The sequence below is a fragment of the Empidonax traillii genome, unplaced genomic scaffold, assembly GCF_003031625.1.
Source record: "Empidonax traillii isolate 1590-97213 ecotype Southwest subspecies unplaced genomic scaffold, ASM303162v1 scaffold2000:size43768, whole genome shotgun sequence".
Classification (NCBI taxonomy): Eukaryota; Metazoa; Chordata; class Aves; order Passeriformes; family Tyrannidae; genus Empidonax; species Empidonax traillii.
The window spans coordinates 16,209-43,737 of record NW_020957193.1 but is presented as its reverse complement, the minus strand read 5'-3'; the positions used below and the strand labels follow the sequence as shown (position 1 = coordinate 43,737).

At 42.3% G+C, this 27,529-nt stretch overlaps 1 protein-coding gene across 2 annotated transcripts in view; it reads left to right on the top strand.

The window, feature by feature from the left end:
- The first annotated feature begins 2,395 nt into the window (after positions 1-2,395).
- Positions 2,396-27,529, top strand: part of PIGK (phosphatidylinositol glycan anchor biosynthesis class K) — a 36,782-nt gene continuing 11,648 nt past the window's right edge. Inside the window, exons 1-9 of one of the 2 annotated variants that reach the window (XM_027909226.1) lie at positions 2,396-2,488; positions 4,130-4,183; positions 6,229-6,320; positions 7,717-7,852; positions 9,044-9,155; positions 9,544-9,640; positions 9,980-10,097; positions 10,810-10,920; positions 15,042-15,214. In XM_027909226.1, coding sequence (XP_027765027.1) covers positions 2,396-2,488; positions 4,130-4,183; positions 6,229-6,320; positions 7,717-7,852; positions 9,044-9,155; positions 9,544-9,640; positions 9,980-10,097; positions 10,810-10,920; positions 15,042-15,214 — 986 coding nt within the window. Of the gene's footprint in view, positions 2,489-3,358; positions 3,386-4,129; positions 4,184-6,228; positions 6,321-7,716; positions 7,853-9,043; positions 9,156-9,543; positions 9,641-9,979; positions 10,098-10,809; positions 10,921-15,041; positions 15,215-27,529 lie in introns of those variants that run through there. The other variant, XM_027909227.1, reaches the window with a different exon arrangement.

Genomic DNA, 27,529 nt, shown 5'->3' with positions numbered 1-27,529 from the left:
GCAGAGGGAAGAAACAGAAGCAATCAGAGCATAGAGCTTAATTTCTAAAAAAAAAAAAAAAAAAAAAACCCTGTGCAGGAATGGAAGCAAACACCAAGTCTGTACCGAGAGCTGCCTAAGGGAATAAAGATGAAAAAAAAACGAGGACAAAGCTTCTGGTGCTGTCTTACTGGGAAAGAAAAAAGAGAAGTGATACCACCTCCAGGAATAATGCCTGAAGCACTGGCACACTCAGGCATGTCTGATGAATACTAAAGCCCAGAAAGACTGAAGACTGTAAAGAAATAAAAACCACAAGGAGGAGGAGAAATAGATCCATTACAGAATAACACCCAAGCAGGGTGAGGGAATCCAGAAGGCAAAGCAGAGACAGACCTAAAGAGGCGAACTCTGCACCAAATGACACGGCAAAGAAATCAGAGGCAATAATTCCGTGCTTTTGGAACATTCCAACGAGCTCGTGCAGCTGAGTTTGCCCTAACTCAGGCAGCAGCATGACCTGAACACCTCCAGCCCACGAGCAACACCTGCAGTGGGACTGCAGTGGCTGCAAACTCTGCTCTCAGCCTGCAGCAGCCAGCATGTGACACCAGAGCCTGCGTGTGCAGCTCTGATTTCCACCGGGAGCTGAACCCTCCTGTCGGCTGCAGAACTGCACCAAATCCCTGAGAAACAGCAGCCACATAACAGAAATTCTGCTGTTTTTTCCCCCCCTCCAATTTCCTTTCTGCTTATGTAGCAAACCCTACACAGTGACCTTAAAAGTCCAGAATTCCAGAGCATGAAAAAAATTAAGGCCACCTGTGATAAAAATTTCAGGAGGTTTTAAGCAAATAGGATGATTTTAAGTTTTATTCCCAAAAAAAAGATGTTCATTACTTCTCACGTCAGGACTAATTCTTGGTAAGCTGAAGTTGCCTTTTGGCCATATTTGGCACAACTTTTTGTATGGTTCAAACGTCAGGACTTGTGTCTGGTTCAAAGACGCATCAACAGGTTACAGCTGCTGGCATTATTTCTGTGGGAAAATTGACCGAAATTTTGTTGACCAAAATGCACGTTACCAAAGGGCTAATATTGGTAACAGATGCAGAGAACAAGCAAGCTTAACTGGAAGAAGTTCAGTCAAAGGCTCAGACCTTCTGTCACATTTTCTGACCATCTCCACATGGGAGCTGAAGGGCAATGAGGTGAGATCCAAACCCAAGCCTGTGAAATCAGCTCACCAGTTTATGAACCCTCGTGAGCACACCCTTGGAAAGATATCAGAATTACTGACTCATCTTGAGCACAGCTGAGAATGAGACCTAAGTGGAAACGTTTGAAAGGGGAAGGAAAAAGCTGAGGTTTGACTCTGGCTTTAAATTAATTTAGTTTTCTGTTGCAAGGAGATAAACAGTGCAGCTTTTAGCAGGCACCAAGAGACACCGATGCCCATGGCACTTCTCAGTGGGTTCATAAAAGGCTCACACAGGAGATGCGTTCAGGCACAATGGGAGCTGGTGGTTATAGCATTTGAAAGGGAGTGGGTTCATTAGCTTTAGGCAGAAAAAGGCGATCTAATTACAGGTGGTTATTTTTATCAAGGAAACCGGCGATGCTTTCAAACAGCAAACACGGTGCTATTGAAAATCCAACATCAATACATGGAAATATGCTCCTGTCTGAGAAAGTCATTACGGCTGAGAAGTACACAGAGCAGGAAACAGTTTCCATAGTTCGGGGCAGATTCTGAATCTTCACTAATGGAAGGCATCAGGCGATTGAACAAAGCGGTGACAGGTTGAGTCAGTGGAAATAAAAGAATCACTCCAAGTGGCTCAATAGATTGAAATAGAAAACCTGATGATTCGTCAGCTCCGAGGGACAGGCGCACTGAAGGCCAGGCTATAGCAATGCTCCCTGACTAAAACCTACTTTTAGACCCCTTGCCAAAGGCGGTCCCTGTCTGTCCCCTTCGCTCCGAGGTAGCTCTGCCCTGCGGCCACCAAGGCCTGAGGGCACCCTCAGGTGACCTCGAGAGAGCCCGGGCGTTTCAGAGAACACAGCGCAGACCGAGGCACGGAGCTGGGCACGGGGCAGGACAGAGGACCGGGCACAGGATGGAAACCATGAGGGGACACAGCCCCGAGCCGGGCCCGGCCGCAGGACCGGGCACAGGATGGAAACCATGAGGGGACACAGCCCCGAGCCGGGCCCGGCCACAGGACCGAGCACAGGATGGAACACATGACGGGACACAGCCCCGAGCCGGGCCCGGCCGCAGGACCGGGCACAGGATGGAAACCATGACGGGACACAGCCCCGAGCCGGGCCCGGTCGCGCTCCCCGCCCGCGGAACTTGCGCAGGGCCCGCCTCCCCCTTTCCGGCCGTGAGCGCAGGGGGCGGGCTGAGATGGCGGCCGCCCTGCCCGGGCTGTGCCGGGCCCGGCTCATCGCCGCGCTGCTCCTCAGCTGCTGCGGGGCAGCGCTGGCCGGCGGCGTCCAGGTATGGAGCTACTGAGAGCCGCGGGCACACGGGGCGGGCTCCCTGCTGATGCTGATGCTGCTGCCGCTGCCTGTCCCGTCTCCTGCCCGCTGCCCCTGCCAGCACCGCGCGGGGCTGTTCCGAGGTGCTCGGGCTGCGCTGGGAGCGCTCTGCCAATTCCCCGAGCGGCGGAGCGGGCGATGCGATGCGATGCGCTGCCTTCCCCCGGCCGGAGGCGGGCGGGCCCTACCCCGGCCACGCCCGGCGGGCGGGACGAGCGGGGCTCGGTGTGCGGGGAGGGGCGGTGCAGCAGTGCTCGGGTACAGCACTGAGGGGGTACAGCAGTGCCCGGCTCTGTGTGCCGGGTACGGCAGGGCTCGGTGTGCAGGCAGAGGGAGTACAGCAGGGCCCGGGTACAGCAGGGCTCGGTGTTCAGGCAGAGGGGGTACGGCACTGCCCGGGTCCGGCACTGCCCGGGTCCAGCGCTGTCCGGGCGCTGCGGGGCTGGGCTCGGCTCGGCTCGGCAGGCGCTGTCTGTCTTGTCTGACTTGTTCAAACTGCTCAAAGTTAACACTTCCCCCCCCCCCTCCCCCCCGACTTTGAATCCACCCGCGCGTTTCTAAGACTCGTGTTCTGTTTAACCCCGCGAATGTAACTCGTGGCCGGCGTTTCCCGGACTCTGCCGGCCCGGTTTGCCCCCACGCCCGGCCGGTGCCGGCGGGGCTGTCAGTCAGGTGGGAGTCATCCCATCCCTCAGTGATGCGCTGTGCCCACGCTGCACCTGGAGTGTTGTTTGCCTTTGGATTCTGCTTTATTAGCGAGTTGTTTACTTGAAATTAATTACTGATAAGACCAAAAACCCCTCCCCTAAACGGTAGATGTATTTTTAGAGTCTTTGGGTGACTAATGGAACTGCGGGTTGTTTGCTGCTTGAAGTACAACGTGCTTTACGTATATTTTAACAAACACTCTTTTTTGTTGCTGTGTGTTTTGTGTAAGACCATCCCAGTAACCCCTCAGAGTTAACAGAGTCTGATTTGAGAATCAGCAGGTCTGGGTTCTTGCCTTGTGACAGAACTCATTCCCTTACCCCGGGAAAGTCTTATCATGTCTTATCCCCTTTTCATGTCCCGTTTTATCTTAAGGAAAAAAGGGCCTCTCAGCTGCAGAACACAGTGGGAACTGTGGACAGTACAGTTTATACAGAAGGTTGCTGTCATAGCTCCAGATTTTGGAAGATAAATGTGACCACCCTGGGTTTAAAATGGGTTTAAATTGCAGATTCACTTACCTGCTTTTGAAAACAGAAATGAATCCGAGCCCCTTTTCTCATTAGGGATGAAAGTATAGGTCAGTAAATCATAATATTTTGTTCTTGGAGTCTCCTTTAGAATAGAGATGTGTGGGCTTTTCGTTTTAACTAAGCTGCAAGTGACTAATAGTTCTTTGTTAAGTAGCAAGTTTCAGGATTTGGAAGCAACTAATTGACGTCAAATTTACAAAACAGCATAAAAACCCCCTCTTGTAGCTTTTCTAAGGTTTATTCAGTGTTAATGTGTGGTAAGCATCTGCATTCAGCACTTTTGTGGAAAAAAAACCAAAAAAATGACTGGTCATTTCTCGTTGCTGAAAAAAAAATGTAACATATTCTCCATCTTTCAGGATCAAGCAGAACAGTTCTTCAGAAGTGGACATACAAATAACTGGGCGGTTTTGGTAAGCATGGTCTAAGTTGTTTTCTTCCAGTGAAGTTGACAATTTTTTATCAGAGACTAAAATTGCAACAGTCATTGAAGAGTTCTGCTCACTCGAAAGGAATGGAAAGACAGAGACTTGGAAATGAATGAATTTGAAAATGTGTCTGCAGATCTATTGCACTGTAATGAAATTATCTTTCCAGTAAGACTGGATTTCAGGCACTCAGTGTGTCCAGCTACATGGCACGAGTCGTCAAACGAAAGTTCTGACAGCGTTAAAGCAGTTAAATTAACAGAGTGCACATGGGAGAAAAGTTTAATTCTGACACCAGGGAAATGTGGTCTCTTTTACCAGAAAGGTACAATTTATTTCTCATTTTTGTTCTTGCTCAATCTGTTAACTTGTGGTAACAGGCTCAGAGTGAAATCAGTTTAGGCAACATAATGTTTAGATCAGCTGTTCTTATCCTAATTCTTTTTTTTTTTTTCCTTTGCCATGTATCTTTTATTAGCTTTGAATCATGCTGCACAATTGGTTCTTAATCACAATTCAGGTCTTAATGACTAATTTGTTTCAGAACACTCTTGTAATTACTCAGTAGCAGCTGTTTGTTTTCCAGATACTAAAATCGAGCAATATAAAAGGAAAGTTAACAGCAACTAATTGAATTAGAAGGAGTAACTTCTATATTCTACAATGTACTTGAAACTATTAAAACATCAAATTTTACTTTAAGACTGTTGACAAATAGGTGCTTTTATTAGCACCCATAAAACCACACAAGGTGAAAAAATAAGCCCATTTTCTGACCAGAATAGATTTTTTGCTGGTTATATTTTTTTTTCAGTGGTTCATCATTTAGCTTTATAACAATTCCCACTAATTTTTGAAGCAGTAAAATAGAGATTCACTGCTATCAGGCCGTTCCAACCTGGGATGCTGCTGCAATTCCCACCTCACCTGTAGTTTAAATTTAAATGCTTCAGTCTGAATAGCTTTTTTTAAAGCTTAGACACATTTTCCACGGTGTTGTAAGGGAGGTAATGGGGGGAAGGTGCAGATGATAGTGCTTTGAAATGTCTCATCTAAATTGGACACAGTTTCCAGAGCTTTAAATTTTTGCTGAAAGGCAAATGTTCTCCCAGCCTGATTCCTGGGGGCCTTTTTGGAATTCCTGATTGGCAGGATGATCAGGACACAAGGGGATCCTTTCAGGCTGAGTTTTTATAGCTACTCAAGATACTGCTCAGTTCTTTTTATGGAAAAAAAAAATAGAGGAAAAGATGCTGCATAAAGTGTAACTTAAAGCTCCACATTTCAAACTGCAAAATTAAGAAACTGTCCGAATGTTTGTCCCTGCACCTCTGTTTTTTATGGTTTTAAAGTCACCTCTTCTTTTAGAAGTTTTTTTAGAAATCTCTGAATCAGAACAATGTCTGATTTAGGGACTTTGTAAATACAGGAATGAGTGAGCCCTTTGCCTGCTGGAACTGTAGAACCTGAACTCCCTCGGGGCTTTTGAGAATTTGTGCTCAGATTTTGGATTAGAACTCACTTAGCTCTTACTTTATTACATCTTCCTCCTTAAATGCAAATGTCCTCAGTGTATTTTCCCTGGTGGGTGCCTTCTGCATGAATTCACTTACGCCTTTGTGCAAGAACGCTCTCAGAATGGGTTTGCTATTGAGATGAGACCTCTGCCTTGGATTTTTAATTCCATTTGCTGAGGAGAAAGCAAATGAAAAAAAGTCAGCTTATCCACTGATTACTGCTGAATTATTCCCTAAAGTGCCACTTTCTATACTTAGTTAGGCTTTATGACAGTTTTTTCATGAGTCAGTATGCTAATAACTTCTTTTTTTAACTTTTATTGTCAGTATTTCTTTGCTTTGGTACACCCAAGATTGATACAGGTTGTGTCATGGGTTTCTTGGTGTTGCTATGTTCTCCCTGATCTGTTCCTATTTTTTACTATTCCTGCAATTGTGGTCCTCTGATGCAACCTGCCAGGCCAATCTGTATCTTTTACGTTATTTAAGATGCTTTTTTTCTTTCTTTTCAAGGTGTGTACGTCTCGATTCTGGTTTAATTATCGTCACGTGGCAAACACCCTTTCAGTGTACAGAAGTGTCAAGAGGCTGGGCATTCCTGATAGGTGAGGGAACCTTGGTGAATCCCAATTCCTGGCAAATGTGCTGTCTGCAGCAGTACAGAAATACATTTATCTTCCCAGTTTAACCAGGTAAAAGGAGAAGGGAAGGATGCAGTCACCTCAGTTGCCTTGGAAAGTGCAGCAGCGTTGTTCAAAATTGTTCAAATTGTGCTCCTCTCATGACGGCGGGGTGGTTAAAATGGCACCCTCCTTTCACAGCAGGAGCAGGAAGGAGAACAAACTGTTCTGAAGTGTCTCCCTTCTGGAAGTTCTAGGAGTGTTGGCACAGTTCCATCCAGCTGGTTTGGACTGCAGTTTACTCAGGACTGTGGAAGGGAGTTTCAGGCATTGACAGCCACCGAATAACAGGCAATATGTACCCGTGAGCTCCTGTGGAAATCCTGATTTTTAATGTCAATGTAAAGGACTGGTAGTTTCTCCAGCAGGTCTGCCTGAAGAAGCATGTCCTGCTTCATCATTGCAAAGTGTATGTTCTGCTGGATTAAATTTGGATGGCTTTTTCTTTCCCCCCCCACCAAGTCCAAAACTGAATTATCTGGAGCCCCCAATTAGCTTCCTCTCAACTCTGAATGCAGGGGCAGTACCATCCTGTTTTCTGTGTTTATTTAAGAAAAAATAAACCAGAGTGACCTTCTAGTTTTCGAAAGGGGAGGAGTTTAAAACCTAATTTTTAAAAGCCTTTGGGGGCTGTCAAAGGAAGGGAAAGCCCTGCTGAAGCGCTGTGGGAGAACACCTATTTTTTACTTTTTTCAGCAATTTTTACAATGGATTTGAACATCTTCCTTAGACAAACTTGCTTTATTTGTTTTGCTTTCTTTGCTGCGAGACTTTGTTCAAAATATTGACAAGACCAAACAAACAAACAAACAAACCCCTCACAAAACAAAATTCCCAAAGAAATCTCATAATCACATCTTAAAAATAAACATCCTGATTCTTGGGGTTGGTTGTTTTTAGAGAGGTTTGTGCCATAGCCTTATTTTGAGAGGAACTGTGTTAATTTGGTGATTAAAATACGTTGGTCCTCCAACAACAAAACTTACTTGGAAGATCATTGTGTTCTTCAGGAAAATTCCATTAGCACAGATAATCGTGGAGTATCAGATGCAGTATAATGGTTTCAGAAATGTTCAGGAGCTCCTCAATTTAATTAAAAATTATCACAGTGTTTTTAATTGATCCGTCTGAGGAGATGCACACACACTGTTTGTTATTTCTTCCGTGGTGCTGCATGAAATGATTTAGTGCCTTATAAAAATCTCCTTTTTTAATGTTATGAGCTATTTCTGTAACCATCAAACAGCGTTGTTGTAATTCCTGTTGGGCTGCTGTGTGAAAGCAGAGGGGCTGAAATGTTTTTGGTCTTGTTTTTCCTCAGCCACATTGTCCTGATGCTGGCAGATGACATGGCCTGCAATCCCCGAAATCCCAAACCTGCTACCGTGTTCAGCCATAAAAACATGGAGCTGAATGTCTATGGAGATGATGTGGAGGTGGATTACAGGAGCTATGAGGTAACTGTGCTTTAATTAAAACACTGGGTCTTTGTTTTTTTTTGGTGTTGGTTTAAAGATTTATGCAGCATATGTGAAATTTGGGGAAGAGCTTTTCGTATCGCTGATTTTGGGCTGGGCTTTTATTGTCAACTGATAGGTTGAAAATACCCATCCCTCCCCTCATTGATCTTTGGGTTTGTATTTGAAGTTTGTTTTATTTGGAGTCTGTAATGCTAGAAACATGTTTAGCCTATTGGCTGTTTTAAATCCACAGTTGAAAGGATGTGTGGAGCTCCTGGTGTGTGTTAGGAATAGAATCCTATTACTGACATTTCTCTTCTTTAGGAGACATGCCTAAATTCCTAATCTTTAGCATATACTTTTAAAATAAAACAAAAGCTAGAACCTAATCGTTACCAGAAAGTAATTATTATATAAAAACCTTCATTCTGTCACCTTCCTTTTTGTGGGGTATTCCTTCAAACAGACAGTGTCTTTACCAGTTGATCTTAAATTAGACATTAATTTCTTGGTTTAACTGTGCTGTGTAATCATTGCTAAAACTTTACAGAAGCATATTTCAGCATATAGTAGAATTTTTTTTTTCCTCTGAAACTTTATAGAAAGGAGTGAAGGCACAGCACTGAAATGCAGGTACACTCATGAAACAGAGAAACCTGTTTTGTTTCTGATTGTGGATTTGTTGCTGGCATTTGAGCTGTGTGTGTGTGCACCACATGAAGTGGTGTTTTGCAGGATTTCTTACATCCCCATCTGGGTGGGGTGTGCTGATCACTCAGACTTGTGTAACAGAATTGTTTTGGTTTTTTTTTATTTGTGAGTCGCAGAGGGAATTCAAACTTTTGTTTTTCCATGGTAACCCACCCTAATGTGGGGAGCATTTTGTGAGTAGTCTGATGAGCCACTCTGGCAGAGTGAACCTATGTGCTGACAGGTTTTCAGATCAGTGAGAATGTGCTTAGAAATGATAATGGTGGTGGACTTATTGACTGTAATAAAGCAGCAGGCTGATGGTAATGGAATAAAGTAAAAAGTACCACCTGATTGTGAACCTGCAGTAAAACTTTAAACAGATTTATGCAGTTTATACCGTGCAATATTATGTCTGTTTAGATATGCTGTTTATTTTAGTGTTCTGCTGCTTAATTTTCTTGTCTTCAGAAAGTGACTTTGGGCTCCTCTCTGTAGGTCACTGTGGAAAATTTCCTGCGTGTGTTAACGGGGAGGATCCCACCGAGCACCCCACGGTCTAAACGGCTTCTCTCTGATGACAGAAGCAACATTCTGATATATATGACAGGTAATCACAGGCTTCTGGATGCAGTCTATTGGTGTTTGTTGTTCAGGTGGGTGGGTTTGTTGAAAGCATCACTGGTCCAAATGAGTGAAAGGATCAACAAAGAGGTGGGGTTTTTGTTTTTGTTTTGTTTTTGTTTTGTTTGTTTTTGTTTGTTGGTTGGTTTTAGCATGTCATACAATTAAGAGAAAATATCTGTAAGGCAGTACTTAGTCAGTATAGTTTCCATTTGAAATGGTGTATGAGTAGTGCTCTTACTGTATCAGTTCCTTCTGCTGGACTGTCTGTGGAGAAAGAGAACTGTGTTTGCCTTATTTTAGAAAAATGCCCTCCCCAGGCTTATCTCTTCCTGTAACCTACACACTTGCCTAACTTCTGATTTTTCTGTCAGGCCATGGGGGAAACGGTTTCCTCAAATTTCAGGATTCTGAGGAAATCACCAATGTAGAACTGGCTGATGCCTTCGAACAAATGTGGCAGAAAAGGAGGTAAGAAATGAGCATTATTTAGGCATTAAATACTGTATTTCCTGTTCATACCCAAAGTCTCACTGGTAGGCCTTGCTTACCTGCAGCAGTGATACCATCTGTTGTCCATAAAATTGCACCTAAGTTTGCATTCAGAAAGAAGAGCTTTGGGTTTGGCTTTCGGCTTCCTGCAGTTAGAGCTGCTCAGATGTGTTGCTTTGACTAAACTCACATCTTAAAACCAGCCAGTGTGAATTCTCCCATCCCTGGGGTTCCTAGCAGCTGTCCTGGCAACTAAAGAGCAAAGCAGGGATATGTTTAAGTAGAAATGGCTGAGGAGGCTGTTTTTGTTTCTTTCAGGTACAACGAGCTGTTGTTTATTATTGATACTTGCCAAGGAGCATCCATGTATGAACGGTTTTATTCACCCAACATAATGGCCTTGGCTAGCAGCCAAGTAGGAGAAGATTCTTTGTCAGTAAGTAGATTTATGGGATCCTGAAGACAGCTTTCAGAAAGCTTGTGTTAAAAGCACGGTTCCTCCTGACCTTTATCTAAGGATTTCCCCTCCAATTGCTGAACTGGAAGGTATTTAGTTACAAAGCGGCATTTTGACACTTGTAAGTGTGCTTTGCCTGCCAGTTTTTGTGTGCTGTCCCAAAGAACCAGGCTGATGAGGGATTCCTGGCCAGCTTAAGCGCTGCCTTGGGTAAGAAGAAATCTTAGGGTAAGACTGCTGAGAGATGTGTGTGAGGAATATTCAATCTAGCCTTCATGGAAACCAAGACAAACCACTGCCTTTCAGCTGCTGTAATTATTTCCCAGCTGAATTCCAGAAGGAGCAATAGGAGAGATCTCAGGCAGACCAAAAGCAGCAGGTCAGGATCACCTGGACCCCTGCACTGCTCTAGGACACGCTGGCTCTCCCAGCCCCGTTTTCAAAGTCCTGAGCAGCTCAGGGCAGCCCTCAAATCTGTGCTGGCCCGTTAAGAGGAAGAGTTCCCTGCTTTCTGGAAAACACAGATATTACCAGAATTATTATTCGGTATTATTCAGCTTTATCGGCAACATGTTGCTTCACAGGTAGTAATTTTCTTTGCATAATTTGCCTAAGAACACAAAAATTATTCTTTGCTTTTGTTACATTCTGTTCCCTCCTGAATGCTGAGTTCTCTTGTGTTGTTTTGAAGCATCAGCCTGACCTTGGGATTGGTGTTCATCTCATGGACAGATACACCTTCTACGTGCTGGAGTTCTTGGAAGAAATTCATCCTGCCAGTCAGACAAATATGAACGACCTGGTAAGTAGAGTACTCAACATTCATGGATATGCTAATGACTTTAACAGCTTCAAAACTAATCTGTGTTGTCTGTGGGGTTCTCCAAATGCTTTCTGTGCTCCTGCTGTTTCTCTGGGAAGCAGCTTTGGGGGAAGGGTGGTTTTCTTGCCATTGTTAAGGGTGGTTGTGTAACACTTCAAGGGTTGAAAGTGGTTTGCTGGCTACAGAAAAAATAAACTGGAACTAGCCAGATTTTGTGTGGGTTTTTTTCGTTGAAAAATTAATAAAGTATTCATTAAATATTAATTTCAATGGAATGAAGTGTTTGTGTGTGAAAAATAGGAGGTTTCTAAAACCAGCATAATGGATAGCAGACATTTTGCAGTTGTGGAAAGGCAGGAGTTGGTGTTGTTTTGCAAAAGTGATTTAGCAGCTAAAATTCTAAACGTGTGATCACAAATGCCTGCAGATGCTAATTTATCTGTATATCTGCTTAGATTCCAGATCAAGGTATGTCCAAATCCATCGCTGTTTGGATTTATAATTTATATCTTAGGTAAATGTTATTGTAGATTTCGGGTGTGAGGCAGAAGGAAAACAAGAAGCCAACCAGATAACCTCTGACAAAATGTATGGAAATGCCTCTGTAGCAGTTAGGTGAGATGACATAAAAAGGAACCTTATTTTATTGACCCTGTTAACCCTTTATACCAGTTCCAGCACTAGTTTCTTGTAGTCATGCATTATACTTTGGTACCTTGTAGCTGTAAATCCTGATGTGCTGCCTCAGGGATCCAAGAGCCACCACTCACACAACTCACTGGCTTTGATTCACTTCTGCAAGTGGAGCAGCTGCTCAGAAGTTTGATGCCACTCTCTATCTGCAGAGCACAGTGTTAGCCTGGCTGCTACACGTGTGGTGGAATTCTCTCTGAGCAACCCACAATCGACAGATCTTGTGTTGATACAGGATTGATTCAGCAGCTGAGACTCAAGGTTCTTTTGCTTCCACGGGAATGAAATTCTGTCCTGTGATTTAATACTTTCTGACTGTGGGATACAGATAACTTGGCAATAAGTCTTGGGAAAGGAGAGAATGCAAATTCTTTATTGATTCAGTATCTTTTTCTAGCCCGTTCATTCAAATAGCACTGTTAATTTGTGTTAATTAAAAAAGGTCATAAAAGGGAACAGCGCTTCCTACAGTGTAAGACACCATCTGGGAAGGGAGAGAGCTGCTCTAGCCAGCAGAATGTTAATCTGGTTGTTGAAGAGTGCAGGAATTTCTTAGCTGGCCAAGTAGGTTACCTTTGGAGAAGATACCTAATGGTGTGTTTGTTTTTGCTTCTGTGCCAAATAGGAAGAGTAAATTCCTCACATCAGGCAAGTCATCTTATCGTACACCAATCTGCTGATTGTTGTTCTGGGAACAGAGGGGATGGACCCAAGCATGTCATGATTTGTGATGGTTTGTTCAAGGCCAGGTTGGAGGGGGCTCTGAGCAGCCCAGTGTCCAGTGGGAGGTGACCCCACTCGTGGCAGGGGAGTGGAACCAGATGATCTTGAAGGTCCTTTCCAGCCCAGGCCATGCTGGGATCGTGTCCTGAGCCACAACCTGCAAACCTGACCACTTGATTTTGAGTTGATGCTTTTCAGGGCTTCGTCCAAGAGTTTCAAAATGGCATATAGTTAGTCCAGGCTAAGGATATAAACCTGGTTTTTTGGCAACACTTGTAGGGGATACTTTGGCACTGGAATGCACTGTTAGTGTTAGCTAGTTTAAGAATAAAGACCTACTGCTTATCCAAGTCTGATTTTTATTTATATTTTTAAAAAAAATCTAAATGAATGCTTTCCAAGCTCAGGATAACTTAAGTTTCTGGCAAACTAAATTAACTGATGTTTATTTATCTGATCTTCTTCTATGTCAATGTGTGCTCATTTAGAAGTACTGTGTATTTCTTACACTGCTTCTATCCCATCACCTCTTTATTTTTCTCAAGCCACTCTTGAAAAACAGCTTCTCTTCACATCCACCTCAGGTTTGGATATTGCATTCCTGCAAAGAATGAGACATCTTTTTCCACAATCCACTCCACCTACTCCCCACCTGCTCCATCTGTGTTGCTAAGGGATAGCATAAAGCTGTGCAGATGACTGGCTTTAGGTTTGATCACAGTTCTCAGAAAGCGAAGACTGAATCGAAATGTCACCCATTTGAACTTTTAAAATAAGATTCAAATAAATTTCCACGCGAGATGTCGTTTGTCATAAACGAAAATCGTTGTTAAGACAAGTCAAGATAACTGAGTTCCCATGTTGAGGGAATTGTTCAGCTCTGTTTGAACAGAATCTTCCTTTAGAAAATTTTGGAAAAATTGATACAAGATCAAATGTGTTTCACTTAGCCAGCATTTGCCTTTTCTTCTTTGTCACAAGACCTCAGTTATTTGTGTCACTCCACTGTGGTGTGATTGCTTTGCAGTCCTTTTGTCACACTGGTGGGTTTTTAGTGTTGAAGTCTTCTCACTGCCACTGCACATTTTGGTGCAAGATTCACATCAGCGTGTTATGATGGTGAATTGTTGTGGGATGAGTTAGAAACAGTTGGGTGCAGGATTAGTTTCCCACTTTCAGTGCTGATGCAGTTGTTTTGGGACACGTGTGCTCTGAAGAACTTGGCAGAGAGACTTAATGGTATCGCTGCAGCAGGAATTTATGCTTCACGTAGTGGGATTAAAGCAAATACTTACCTTTTACAGTTTACTTCAGAGGCCTAGTTTTTATATTTGTGCCCTCAGCTGGAGCAGAGCTGGAGAAAATTGATAGCATTTTGGTGAGAATGGAACTTTAGGGGGTTTGTGTGTGCATTGACAGGGGGTTTTGTATGGGAAGCATGATGCTGATGAATCTAGTTCATTTTCACTTCACAGGGAGGATAATAGCCAAGCTGTAAAAGAGGAACTGTAACAGAGCAGGAGGGAGGAATGGGGAGATAGAATCTGCCCTCTGTGAGGAAAAGCCGAGTTTCCTCTCTGGGAAACCTTTTTAATGTAGGGCTTGTTGTCCAAAGAGAGTGAGCAACAAAAGCCTATAGGTTTGGTGTCAGGCTCAGCACAACATTTCTGCTGGGAAGTGTGACCTGAAGCTCAGGGGTTTTGTCGGTCATAACCTGGAATCACTGAAGTTGCATTTGCATGGAGCTGATTAGGACCTGTGGTTTTGTCATAGGAATGCAACCTTGTAAGAGCTGACCCACGGTGCAGTTTAGATTCTGTGACTGAGGGATCTGCTTGTGAAAATCGCTTTTAAGAGAATTTAAGATTAAGAAAGATGAGCACCCATGTGGAGAGCATCCTTCTTAGTCCTGTGTGATGAATCTATTGTGGTAAATACTCTTGTTGTGGCTGGGATGCAGAAGGGCTCCCATGCTCTGTTACCAGGTGGTCTGTGGGCTGCCTGTGAGGCAGTTCCATGGACAGCAGCATTTCCTCTGGAGCCTCTGCCTCGCAGGGTTATGAGGTTTGAGTCTCTCTGATGATTGAAACATGAACTCAGCGTTCCACATTCATCAGGGAGTCTAGAGAAAGCCTTGGGCTGCTTTTCATGTACTTGTAGCTTGGTATTGCCTTGAATATCTGCATAACAATTTTGTTACTGAATAGGCATGCTGTCCTGTCTAAATGCTGCAACACATCTGTTACTGTTATATCTTCTTGTTTTCTGCAAAGAGATCTTTATGTAGAACTGGGTCCAGTGGAAACAGTTTGTTAGTGCTGTGTGTGTGTCTTCCAGGTCTTGCAGTGTGTGCTGGCTGTGGGGCATCTGATATCTGATATACATATCTGATACATAGACAAAACACAGAGCTATATTTGTGCCTTTACCAGTTAAATGTTGGCTTTCACAGAAGCTTTTCTAAACTCAATTATTGTGAGGATAAAGGTTTTCTGAAATGCATAATCAAGGTGTTTATGCCTTTCAATGTTTTTTGTTCAACCCCTTTTTTTCCAAGCTGTGGAGCTTTTCCTGAAGTCATTGCAGGTTTATCTTCCTTTTTATAGCAATTCCATTTTGGAAGGTGCACGTAGAGACCCTTGATGAATGGGGGACAGGACGTGATTGTCCATCTCTGTTTCCAGTTTCAGGTGTGCCCGAAAAGCTTGTGTGTTTCCACGCCGGGCCATCGAACCGATCTCTTCCAGCGGGACCCCGGGAACGTTCTGATCACGGATTTCTTCGGCAGCGTGCGCAAGGTGGAGATCACGGCAGAGACGCTCGCTCTGGACCGGGACGTGGCTGCTTTTGAGAGCAGGTAAGTGGTCATTATTTAGGCTTGATTTGTCTGAAAACTTTGCCTAAAAGCGCCTGCCCCTTTGCTGGGGCTCCTAAACAAATGCTGCTCCAGACCGAGGTGTGGATGTCAACAACGGAACGACCAGTCTGGGATTTTCTTTCTTCCTTAACGTTTCTTCTTCAGTGCTCAGAAACATTCTGTTCCTGTAAATTCCTGCTGGTGATAGTCCACTCCCTGAGGTAAACTCCGTGTGTAAGGCATTGATTGCTTGTTTGGTAACAACCAGCTTTTTAATAAATGCTTCGTTTCTGCTCTGTGAGCTCTCTGGCTTTTTGACATTTTACTCCCCTGGGAATTTCTGCTGCTGAGATGCAGCGATCCCTTTGATTAAAATCGCTGCTGCAAGTTCATTGACAGAAGTTGTAACGGGGCTTCTGTTACTTTGTGCATGAATAAAGGAGTATAAACTTCTTTGTATTTTTGGGATTCTGTTGCCACCTATTGGGAACATGCAAAGGAAGATGTTCTTGTTCCTTAGAGTTTATACAGCATTGTACTTCCATTTCTGCTGCATCTTTTGTGTTTCATCATACTGCCCTGTAGGAGGGGGAAAACAAAGGACTGAAATAATGTGCTATATCAGGGGTGAAATACTCTTCAGCACATAAATTTATGTACATCATTCTCCACCTTGTGTACTGTTGCTCAAAGCTAGTGGATAGCAGTTTTATTTGTTTTAAAGACACCAGTAACTCTGATCCTCACAGTTGTAAATACCCTAACAAGGTTTAGTGAGTTCCTTATTTTATTTTTATCTGGAACACATGCATTAGTACATACCACACATCTTTCATTTTGTTACTCCTTAGCATAGAACACTGTCTAGTGACACTAAATTTGTTTTTTTTTTTTTCTCTGAAGAATAAAAAAATCTTTTGGCAAGAAACAGACAATTTTGCTAGTTAAAATCATGCTGAAAACTGACTATGTGGGTTTCTAATTTGTGGGTGATTAAAAGGAGAAATAGATTTTGGAAGACTTTCATTCTGAGGCAGGAAATTGGTTGGGATCTTTGAGTTAGTTTGGTGTTGAAAAGTTGTAATGCAGCTTTACAGATAATGATGGGGAGTGCTTAATGAATTCCTTTTACAGAATTCTGAGCTCGGTACATCTCGGTGTGGCAGCTCTATAGAGCTACAAAAAAATGGAAGAATTACAGCCTGAAGTGAATTTATTAATTGAAAGTGTTAATGCTTTTTAAAAAATGCATTTTTGGAGGGTCTGATCTACAAGAACTGACTACTCTGGTTTAGTTAAAGAATATTATAAACATACATCTATTTCTGAGGATGTTGAGAAGGCAGAACACAAATTATGTGATTTTTGAGTAGATGCTACTACTGATTGCCCCAAAATAATGTAAGAATGGCTCCTGAAAGAAAGAATGTGAGTGCATATTCTTAACCTACTCAACCAGCCTGTGCCTTTTGGGAGTGCAATGGCTGTTGTCACTCTGATGTAAAAAAACCTGGGGAAATCTGGGGCTGGCACAGCCTGTTTATTTTTATTCTTCTTGGTATCACTGGGAGAGAACTAAACCAATCTTACTGCAAATTAAATAATCCTTCAAAGTTAGTTATGACTTGTTCATGCCCAACGATGTTTTAAAAGCTTTCATGAGGAAGAAAAATCTCATTTTAGAGTAGAGTTGAACTTGGGCCCTTTAAGGTTTTCACAAAGTATTTACCAAGAAGTAGCTGAGAGATCAGAAATACAATATATTGCATTGGCTATTGAGTGTGCACATTTTATTTGTTTAGTATTTAGTGTAGTCTCCAGGCTTCATTCCTTTATGAATCATGTCCTCTTTGTTTTATTCTTCACACAACTTTAGCTTCATACCTTTTCTCTTTTCCTTTTACATGCTGGTGACAGTAGAATGCTACAGAATGTCTTGTGCTGAGCATGACCGGAGGATGAAACCCAGACCTCAGTTCTGACACAGTCTGAAGTAGTTTGTGCTGTGCTAGGTGTGATTTGTTTGTTTTAATGCTGCAGGTGTCATGTGTGCAGGTAAGGGCATTAAAAACCAACCAGACAAAGGAGATAAACCCCCTGATGACACAGATCTCGGGTGAGGAAGGTGCTGCCACGTGAGGTGTGAACGTGGATCGAGGTTGTACTGCTGGCACACTGCTCAGGTTCTCATCTCGCCCCCCGCTGTGACTTCGCCAAATCTTTTCAATACAAGTTTGTTCTTACAATTGCTTAGCAATTACTTGGCTGTACAGATCCACTCCCAAGCCCAGCGTGAGCCGTGGCTGTGCCACCAGATCAGAACTGGCAGCTCCGTGGTGAGCACACGCCGTGACGTTCAACGAGCGAGGCCTTTGTAGTTTCCTCTGGCTTGGGCTGAGACTCTCACAAAGAACAACTGCTAATTAACCAGGAGAAGAGGCTTTCTTTCTGTTCTAGGTGAATATTTGCTAGTGAAAGCTTCAAAAAAAAGTAAAGAGAAGGTTCCTCTGCTATTTCCTTTCTTTGCAGCGGTTTCAGTCTAAGCTGCGTTCACTTCAAAGGGCTTGTTCTGCAGCTGCCTCAGTCCTGACTCAGTCTGCAGCTGCCAATTTTAGCAGGAAATCTGACAGTCTAGGCGTTCTGAGGCTTCAGCTGATTATGTTTTGTCTGCATCTCCATGCAAGTGCAAAGAGTCCACTTTAAGGAGTAGAAGAAATCCTGCATCTTTGGAGAAGGAGCCTTGCAGAGTGTGTAATAAATTAGGAGTGTGTCCCTTAAACTTGGATTGTAACTCCACAGCCAGTTGGAACACTTTCTCTTTTTCAGTTCTTGTCGTGAGGAAAAAGATCTGTATCAGCAGAAAGTGCCGGTAAAAATTGGGATGAATATTTCCCTTGGGGGTAGTAAGAAGTGAATTAAAGACAGCGTCGTATAAAACCATCCTGGTTTCATTGCCTTTGAGAATTAGGCTTTGTATTTAATACTTCTCTTACGAGGAATTGTGATACTACTGGCAGCGATTGTTTTCCTAAAAATAAATAAATTGGCCACTGGTGTTAGGAAGGACGCTTGTGTAACAGGATAATGATGAGTAACTGGTTCATTTGCTGTATTTAGTAGCTAATGTTCTCTCCATCTATTTTTTTTTGTGTGTTTGTTAATGCCTCTTTTCCATCGCTATCCTGTCCTTTCTTCTTTTCCACCAGCCATTTTTCAGTTTGATGTCAGTAATAAGTAAAGCTGCCCTTGTGTGTTCCTGAAGCCTTGGGAGGAATCCCGTCTATGAACCAGTCGATAATTTGTTTGTTTGGCGAGTAGATGCTCTTTAGCTCAGTGGGCTTCCCTTAAAACCAGAGGGGCTGGGTGTGTCCTGAAATCCCCCATTCAGCCTGTACCTGGTGCCTCAGATTAGTAGTCCTTTTAAGGTTTATAAGGCGTTTTTAGGACTAATTTAGGACTAATTTCGAAAGCTCTCGTTACGTGGATCTGGCTCGTTCCCGGGAGGTGCCGGCAGGTGGCGCCAGCGCCCCGCGGGGAGCGCGGCGGGTGGGGCCGGGATGGGATGGGATTGGGATGGAAATGGGATTGGGATGGGATGGGGATGGGGATGGGATTGGGGATGGGGATGGGATGGGATTGGGGATAGGGATGGGATTGGGATGGGATGGGATTGGGATGGGGATGGAATGGGATGGGGAGGCTTTGAGTTCCTGCTGGACATCACCCTCATGGTTCAGCTTCACAGTAATGTAAAAAAAGGAAAAAGAACTTCAAAATTAGCAGGCCCCCACTGAGTTGCCAGTGAGGTGAAGAAGGTGTTAATTCCAGGTAGCACTGTTCTTCCAGAAACGTTGCAGATGGGTTTCATAATCTATTACATGAAGTAATAAATAACAAGTAGTTATTTATTGTTGAAGTAACCAATCAGTTACACACACACACTGTATTTTCCTCTGATGTTCTGTGTTAATGGTAAGTGTGGATTTTGTGGTCCATGTGTGTTTTGATGGCCTGCAGGTAATTAAAGATGGGTGAACTGATACTTGCTGTTAAATATTATTGCTATATTTCTTAAGTAATTTTTTTTAAAATATATTTTTGGTTTCATTGCTTACCTAAAGACAGTTCAGTGTGTACATATCTACATATACATACACTCCTATAGCTGTAAGAGTAAAAGATCCTTTCAAGGTGGTGCAACTACCATGAGTCTGAAGGGTATAGAAGGAATAATTGTTTAGAAGGGTACAATCTCACTGGTGTAACATCTGTGTAAAATAAATAAGGATGAATGGCAATATCAAAAGCAACCACAGGTATAAATCGTGTTGGGAAGGCTTTAGGTACACTGAAGTGCTATGCTTGGTAATTCTAGTCCCTATTTAGCAAGATCTTTCAAAAAGCAGCTTTGAACAATATGTTATTTATTCCTTTGAAAGTGTTTCTTTGACCGTGCTTTGTGCCAGGAAAAAAAAAAACCACTTCTGTTTCGAAACTGTAGCTCTTGAGTCCAGGTTTTCTTTGGTGCAATGATTTTTCGCCCCTTCCCCCAGATTTTTGTTTTGTGTGGTATTTTGCATGTTTTCTGTGAGAAACCTTCAACTGTTAGATTGTGCTTCTATCATTTCACATTTTCAGTACATGGCCACCTTGCTGAACCTATATGTAGCTATTCATACATAGAATTTTAATAGACTTTGACAGCAAAGAAATCTCTTGGTCTGTGGCAATATTTTTATTAAGTTCAGCTTTTAATCAAGTCCAGAAGCTCCACGCTCTTCATAAGTGACTTAGATGTGCCAGTTGAGTAGCAGTGGACAGGTAATGTCTAAAATGGTTGCATGGCAGATTTACTGGGAGGTCTTAAGTATATCCAGTAGGTTTTAAATCATCCAGATAGCTTGAAAATACCCATTAATCACAGAATATTCAATCAAGGCGGTTTTTCTCCTCCTCCCCCCTCCTTTTCTCACCTTTCCTATGTAACATTTAAATATTTCCTCCTCACCTCTTCTGTGTGATCTTTACCTGCCATTATTTGTATTATTTTTGCAGGTGAGCGGGCTGCTTTATAATTGCAGTCTCCTGAAGTGCTTGTTAGTCTTTCTGGTGCTATTTATATGGAGGTCCTGGCTCTTGATCTTCTTGCTTTGCTGCTCAGGTGTTAAATATAAACAAATGTCTGTTCTTAAGGTGCTCCTGTAGCTGTGTACTGTGTATTTCTGCTGAAGGGGGTGGTGCAAACAGCTGTAGGATTTGGCATAAGTCTGGCCAGGAAAGAAAGAACATTTCTTGTAATTTTGGCATGTTTTCAGCACTTTGAGATAAGGTGAGAATTTCAGTAGAACTCTGTTATTTACTCCCCCATCAGAACTATCAGAACTGCTGCTGATGTTTGTTAGGACACACTTCTGTGATTTCTAGGAAACATTAAAAACTGGGACCAGAAAGCAACCAGGCATCTGGAAGCAGTGATTATGGGACTCCAAACCTTTGGAATTTAGCAGCCAGGCACACATTACCATTCCTTATGCCCCAGAAATTAATCTGGGCACGTAACTATGAAGTCTCTGAGGCTCCAGCACCATCGCTGCTTTTTGTTTTGTGTGGTGTTAAGCCATGTGAAGATGCTCTGGGGTCTTTCCCCCGTTGTGAAAGAGCTTACACTTGATTTTTGGTTTTCACAAAGCTGTGTGATGGGCTGGAAGACACTGAGATGTTTCCCTGCACTGCTTGTTTCTGAAGGCTCTGCTGCACTCAGAGGATTTACACTGCCCACTGGGCACACCCAGTTCTTTAGCAAAGAAGTGAAATGTAAATTGTGAAAGAAGAGCTGAACTCAAAACAACAATAATAAAAAAAAAAAAGGCACTGCATTATTGCCAGTCAATCTTTTCTATCTTTGAATAGACCAGGGCAAATTTCTGCTCTCAGGGGAGCAGGAAACTCACAATTGCAGCAAAGGATGGAAAGAAAACTGGAGGTGGTTACAAAAGGGGATTCTGAGCACATAAAGCACTGGATTTACAGATGGCTGGCTGAGCACTGTTTAGTACTAAAATTAAATTGTTTCATGTGTTTGGTCAAGAGCATCAGAAATCTATACGAAGCGTGGGAGGGGAAATAACAGATGCTGGATACGTCTACCAGAGTGCCCAAGCTACTGCTAAGATTATTTTATGAAATTTGGAGGACAGCAAAATATTACCTGTGTGGTAAGATTGATCTTTCAGGAAAACGTGGCAATTCTGTAAACAAAGAATTTAGTGCAAAATGGGATTTATTCAGGGTTTTGCAGGCAGGGGACTGGTTGCATGAAGGGTTGGTGCTGGTAAATGCCAGGAGAAACAAGAAATAATGGAGTACAAAAGTGGGTTTTTTTTATGTGTTTGTGTTTCTTATGGATGTGGGAATGGTTCAAATAATTGGACTTCCAAAAATTCCGAACATTGGACTTCCAAAAGTTCCAAAAATCTGGACTTGCAGATTATTCAGGGAGTTGCCCTTTTGCTTTGGGCATGCTGGACACAATTAGTGAAAGCACAGCATGACTTGAACAGCATTTTGGTGATGAAATGAGGATTTAGAAGCAAATTTGGAGAGGGAGAGAGTGTCTTCTCGCCATCCCTGCCAAGTGTTGAGATGTGAATAGTCCAATCCAGCAGTTCCCAAGAGGAGGCAAGACCACAGTGGAGGCTAAAATCTCCTTTCCTGTGGGCAAGGAAAGCATAAATGTTGAGTATTGGTATTCAGAGTTTCTTGAACATTAATACCTTGAATTATATGATAGCTATTTTTAAATTTCTATTCCTAGTGGATAAAAAAAAAAAAAAAATGTTGCTGAAGTGTAGCTGAACTACAGATTTATTTCACCGCTAAGGGAGTGGTTTATCAGAACCTGAAACAATTAAAAAGGATGCACCTTCCCCCTGCCTTCTGCTGCTGGGTTCTTAATTTTACAGTGGTATTTTCTGTGTAATTCTCTGTGCAATTGCTATGTGAAAAACGTACAAAAAAGTCAGTGCTGGAGGGACCAGATGCAGAGGAAGAGACAGAATAATACTGACAGTGTATTGGTACAACTTTAGACACTGATTGAAGGATAAGGGAAAACACTGCTAATCTTTCAGAATTATCTTCAGCAGATGATAATCTTTAAATTGCTGGTGTGTTTTCACTCTTTTTCTGTTTCTGTGCATATAATATTATGGTTGCATTAAATAATTTGAGCGAGATAAGAATCAGGAAGGGTTACTCCGTTTTTCCTGGGCGATTTCTGGTCCTGCGTTGCCACAGGCGTGCTTCAAGCTGCTCTAAAATTTCAGCAGTGTATTTTCTGTTTGAAATAGCAGGACAAAAGCTACACCTCCGAATAGTTAGCAATTTCTAACTCCTTTTGGTTTGTGAGAATATAGCGAACCCTGTAGTTACTGTAAGGTTTATCTCAATTTAACTGTAACATAATATTTAAGCTTCACAGTTCCCCACTGGCTAGTATTTTTTTTTTTTTTTTCTGTTGGTTACTTAAGAGTCTGAACCATGACTTCCTGCTGGAATAAAATAGGAATGAAGACTTCTTGCTGTAGGTCTAAATTTTAGCTGGGGAATTGGAGCAGAACAGCCACTCAGTGAAAGTGCTCTAAATCTCAGCCATAGAGGACATAACCTCTGTTTCTTCCTCAGCTGTCAAATAGACTGCCCTGGTTCCTTTTCCCTTTGTGTGTGGTTCCCCTCTGATGTGGTTTTTACTAAGAGATACTTTATTATGAAATATTCGGAGCTGACTTCTATCTTATTAGATGCTTTAGGAGCTTTTACAAACGGCCCCGTAAAAATATACGGCACGTCTGTAAAAGGGAGAAATCTGCACTCTGCTGTGATGTTTTAAAACTGGAAACTGTGTGTGCACACACAAAAAAATGGTGGTTAGATGGGAAATTGTCCTTAAATCAGAATATTCCTACCTGGTTTGCCAATCTAATGGCACTTCTGAAAAATAGTAGACTGCTTGTTAGCCTGTGGGTTTATAAAGTAATTTAGGAAGGACGGGAGCAAGTTATTAGGCTAACTGGGGCAGGAAGGCTTTTCATGCCATGGATTCAGAGATGGTTTCCATCAGTGTCACTCGAAATGTTTTACAGGAATAATTATTGAATTTATGTGAGGGGTGTTTGACTGTTCAGTTACCAATCAGCAAACATCTCAGAAGCACCATGAAAACGTTTCCCAGTTGTCATTCCAGCAGCAGTAGAAGCTGTAGGAAGGTCATGGAGAGGGACACACTTCCAGTTTGGTGGTGGAATGTGGGAGAAAACAAACACAGTGGTGTACAAATTGTGCAGACAGAGGGATTCTATCCTGGTCACAAAATTCTTATTATATTGCGCTCTTGAGGGTCTGTGCAAACATAATTATTTCTTTAGTACTATGGGAGATTGTACATGAGCCAGTCGGTAATTCTGTGCCAAATTTTGACTGTTCTTAAATTCAGCTAATAGTAAATATCAAACATTTACAATTACAGTGCAGTTCTTAAAATATTGTCGTTATCGCTGCACTGAATTTTGTGTACAGGTAGGTGAGCTTTATGGATGAGAATAACAGATGCAAGAGATGCCTTAGAATAACAGCGATTAGTAGTGTGATATAAAATTGATTTATGGTAGGACATCACCCAGCAGGTACTTATCTGAGTTTTTAGATATCCCAGGTAATTGTTTCTTACTGGTTTCTGACTGTTTCTTTCTGCTTTTCCCTGGATGTAATTCTCAAGATACATTGAGACTGGAAAGAAAAAAAGCAGGGGGAGGGGAAGCTTGTTTTACATCTTGGTAATTATCTCCTAAAATGCAGCTTATGGAAGAGACCTGACCGCTGTGTGACTGTTGCCTGGATCTTGCTGTGAGAGCAAGGGAAAGCTGTGCAGATTGTGGCTGGTACAGACGTCATCAGGAAGGAAATCCCACCCACTGAGGAAACCCCACCATCCTTAATGTGCCACACGAATGTGCATCCTGCACGTGGTAACAAACTGGAAGTCTCAGGAAAACTGGTGTAGTGTAAATTGCAACAGGGAGTAATTAATGCATTAATGCATTTTGTGCCTGCTGGGCTCAGCTGGTAATCAGGTTATTTTGCTGGAGGTGATCAGAATCGTACAAAAGAATAATTAGATAATAAAGCCGACTTGGCCAGGGATTTGAAAGGAAAGAAAAGTGCCGAAATGAAGTGAAGCAAATTGTAGATTATTTATCCTTATTTGTCCTTGTAAAAGAGAGGAGTGGTTCTTAGGTATTCTTCTTTACAAACTGAATGGAAAACAAAGTTAACGGGAGAGGATTGAATCAGGAAGTCAGTACAATCAGAAATAACAGCAATATAGGTGTTAGTCATCTACTCCAGTCAAAAACCATAATGTGTTTTGGATTATAAAAGCTGAAATGATGGAAAATTTCCACAACCATAATAAAAACCAAAAAGGTGAGTTATTATTGTCGAAGCAAGTGAATATTGGACGTAACCCATCTCCACAGAAAGTAACACAAAATCATTCTCAGCCTTGAATTCTATGAAATACTCATTTTCTTCGTTTCTAAAGCCTTTTTCTCTTTTGCCCATATTTTTGATATTGCTTAAAAGAATGACAGTATTAAAGCAGTAACTTCTTCTAATTTCAGTGGCTTTCTCTGCTGACCTGGACCAAACTGCCTCCAGCACAGCCTTGCCTGTCCATATTACAAACTCAGGGCCCAGGTGATTTTATTGGAGCAAAACTTTAGTCCAGTGATGCTTTTGGACCTCATTGAGTGAGTGAAGTACTTGAGCAAAACTTTAAGACCAAAATTTAGCCCTAAACTTAAATATTATTGGAAAAAACCAGATTTAAAATAGAACCTTTGTGAGGAGGCTTTGGAAATGGCTCAGGCCTTTGCATCTGTTTCATCTGTCAGTTGGTCTGTGCAGTTTGTTTCCTGTAGGTTATAGATCAGCAGACTGCGTGCTAATCTTCAGAAATATTTCATCCAAGTGACCAGAAGGTTTTTTTTTTTTTTTTTTCTGTGACAGGGAGGTTTGGACTGATTGTAATCTGCAGTGGTAGTGCAGTAAATAACATTTAGTTTAGCTGGGTCCTGCTGAGTCTTTGGGAAACAACAGCGATTCCTTTTCTTTCCAAAAAAACTTTCCACACAAGATCTTCTGTTCCTTAAGTGTTACTGTGTTTACAGATCGCTTTATCTTACATCTACTGGTGTGGTAATTGATATATTTTACCTGAATAATACACAGATTAAAAGAAAGAAACTTAATGTAAAAAACCAGCCAACCAACCCCCTAAAAAAATACCTCACTTTATTTGCTAGTTCTCAGAATTTAGCAAAACTTACCATTTTTTCAGTGAAATACCAGGTTTCTCATCTGGTGCAGTATACAGCACCTTAGTCAAAGAACTATTGTTACAGAGTAGATAAGATTAAAAAAAGTCATTGGGTTTGATGAAAACCTGCATGAACAGTGAGAGGGGGGGGGAAAAAAAGCCAAAGTTACCATAGCAACCAGCAGTGCTTTAGAAAGTAAGCTGAGAAAAAGAGGAGAAATGGAACAGAAAATATGAGGGCCATTTCAAAAAGCATTAAAAAATAAAAATGAAATCTTAAGGCAAATGTGATTACTGTTCAGCTTTTATCTGAGGAATCCCTGATAAGCAGCAGATCGTCTTTAAACATGAGGAGCGCTGTTAATAAAGAAGTTTTACCTACGTGTCATTTCATAGTTTAAGAATCAGATTTTATGCAAATATCTTTTCTTTCCTACTCCCTGTGCAGCTCCTAAGTCCTAAATTTGACCTTAGTCCTCCTAGAACAAAATGGTCCACGTTGGAACCTTAAGCAAACAAGAAAACGTTGAAACATTTCAATCACTTTCGTGTTCCATCCTGAAAAAGTGCTTTGCCGTGAGGATTGAAACAATCTGAAAGTTTGAATGCGAAAAGGGAAGCAACAAACACTTTGTCCTTTCTTTAGAATACAGCCTGACTCGCTTCTGGCCTTCTCTTCAAACGACTGTGTTGTTGTGTGTTTGGTTGCAGCCCAGTTATCCCCTGATATTGTTAGGATATGTTTCTGTTGTTTAGCAGTAGATGGTGTTTAACTGTCCTAGACACTGCCATAGCCCGGGGCTGTACGTGCATGTCAATGCAGTTGTTGCTTGCATCTGTTTCTTTTGGAAGAAAAAGAGGCGTTGTTTCTAGAATAAACAGCTTTATTTTATGAACCACCCTGAAACGAAAATGTTTCCCTCTCCTCTTCTCTCATGTGGAAGTTTATGGGAGGGTAAGAAGTCTTGCATCGTTCCCCAAAGTCTTCCCGTGCAACCAGATGAAACATCTGTGACGAGTTCCTTCTTGCCAAGTGGGCGTAGCATTTTTTTCCTCATCTGTGGCTGTGTAAGTTACAAATACAAATCTGTAATGAGGTGAGAACCAAAACTCATAAAGTTGAAATGACGAAATAATGTTGTAGAAAAGAAAGGTGGTGTGGATTTCTGTAAATGCTTCTCTGGGTCCCTTCTCTGAAAACTGCATGTGTGGAAGATCTGGTGTGACTGGGGCACAGTCTCTCATGAGCACAGACTGGGGCAGAAGAGCCTGGGAGCACCACAGAGGTGCTTGTTCCACTGCAGGTGGACTCTGTCACAGGTGGTTGCTGCTCCCTGGTGAGCTGTCACTCCTGCAGACGGATCTCTGCGCTCCGTGCCTGCCTCTGCCGGAGGATTGATTCAAACCCCCCGGAGAAACCTTCCACATCTCAGTGTGTGGCCTTGTTATCACCTTACAATCTGTTCAGGCTCCGGAGATTATGGATGGTGTGCTCTGACAAGGTACTGCCGACGTGCACTTCGGATTAGAAACTCATCAACACCGCATTGTGAAGCAGTTTTTCTGTGACATCTCTGTTAAGTCCCTGCAGAACTCAGTGCAAGCAAAACAGGTATTGTTTCCCAGGATTTTTTCTGTGCTGTGTTTTTATAGATGAGTGGAAACGTGGAAGTGTAGAGCTGTCAGTGGGTCATGCGGGCTTGAAACAGAAAATGTGGTCTGTCACTGGTGTCGTGAAGTAGGAACACCACTGACCTCTGAATGCTTGGGGAGATTAAACTAAACCCCACTAGGTGGTGCAAGCAAACAAATCACCTTGCAAAATGCTTCTTTCCAGATGAATAAATTAGGGGGAAAGGTGTCTTTATATATATATATATATATATTCCCCCAAATATATCCTGTGGTTTGGTTGGTTGGTTGGTTTTTTTTTTTTTTTG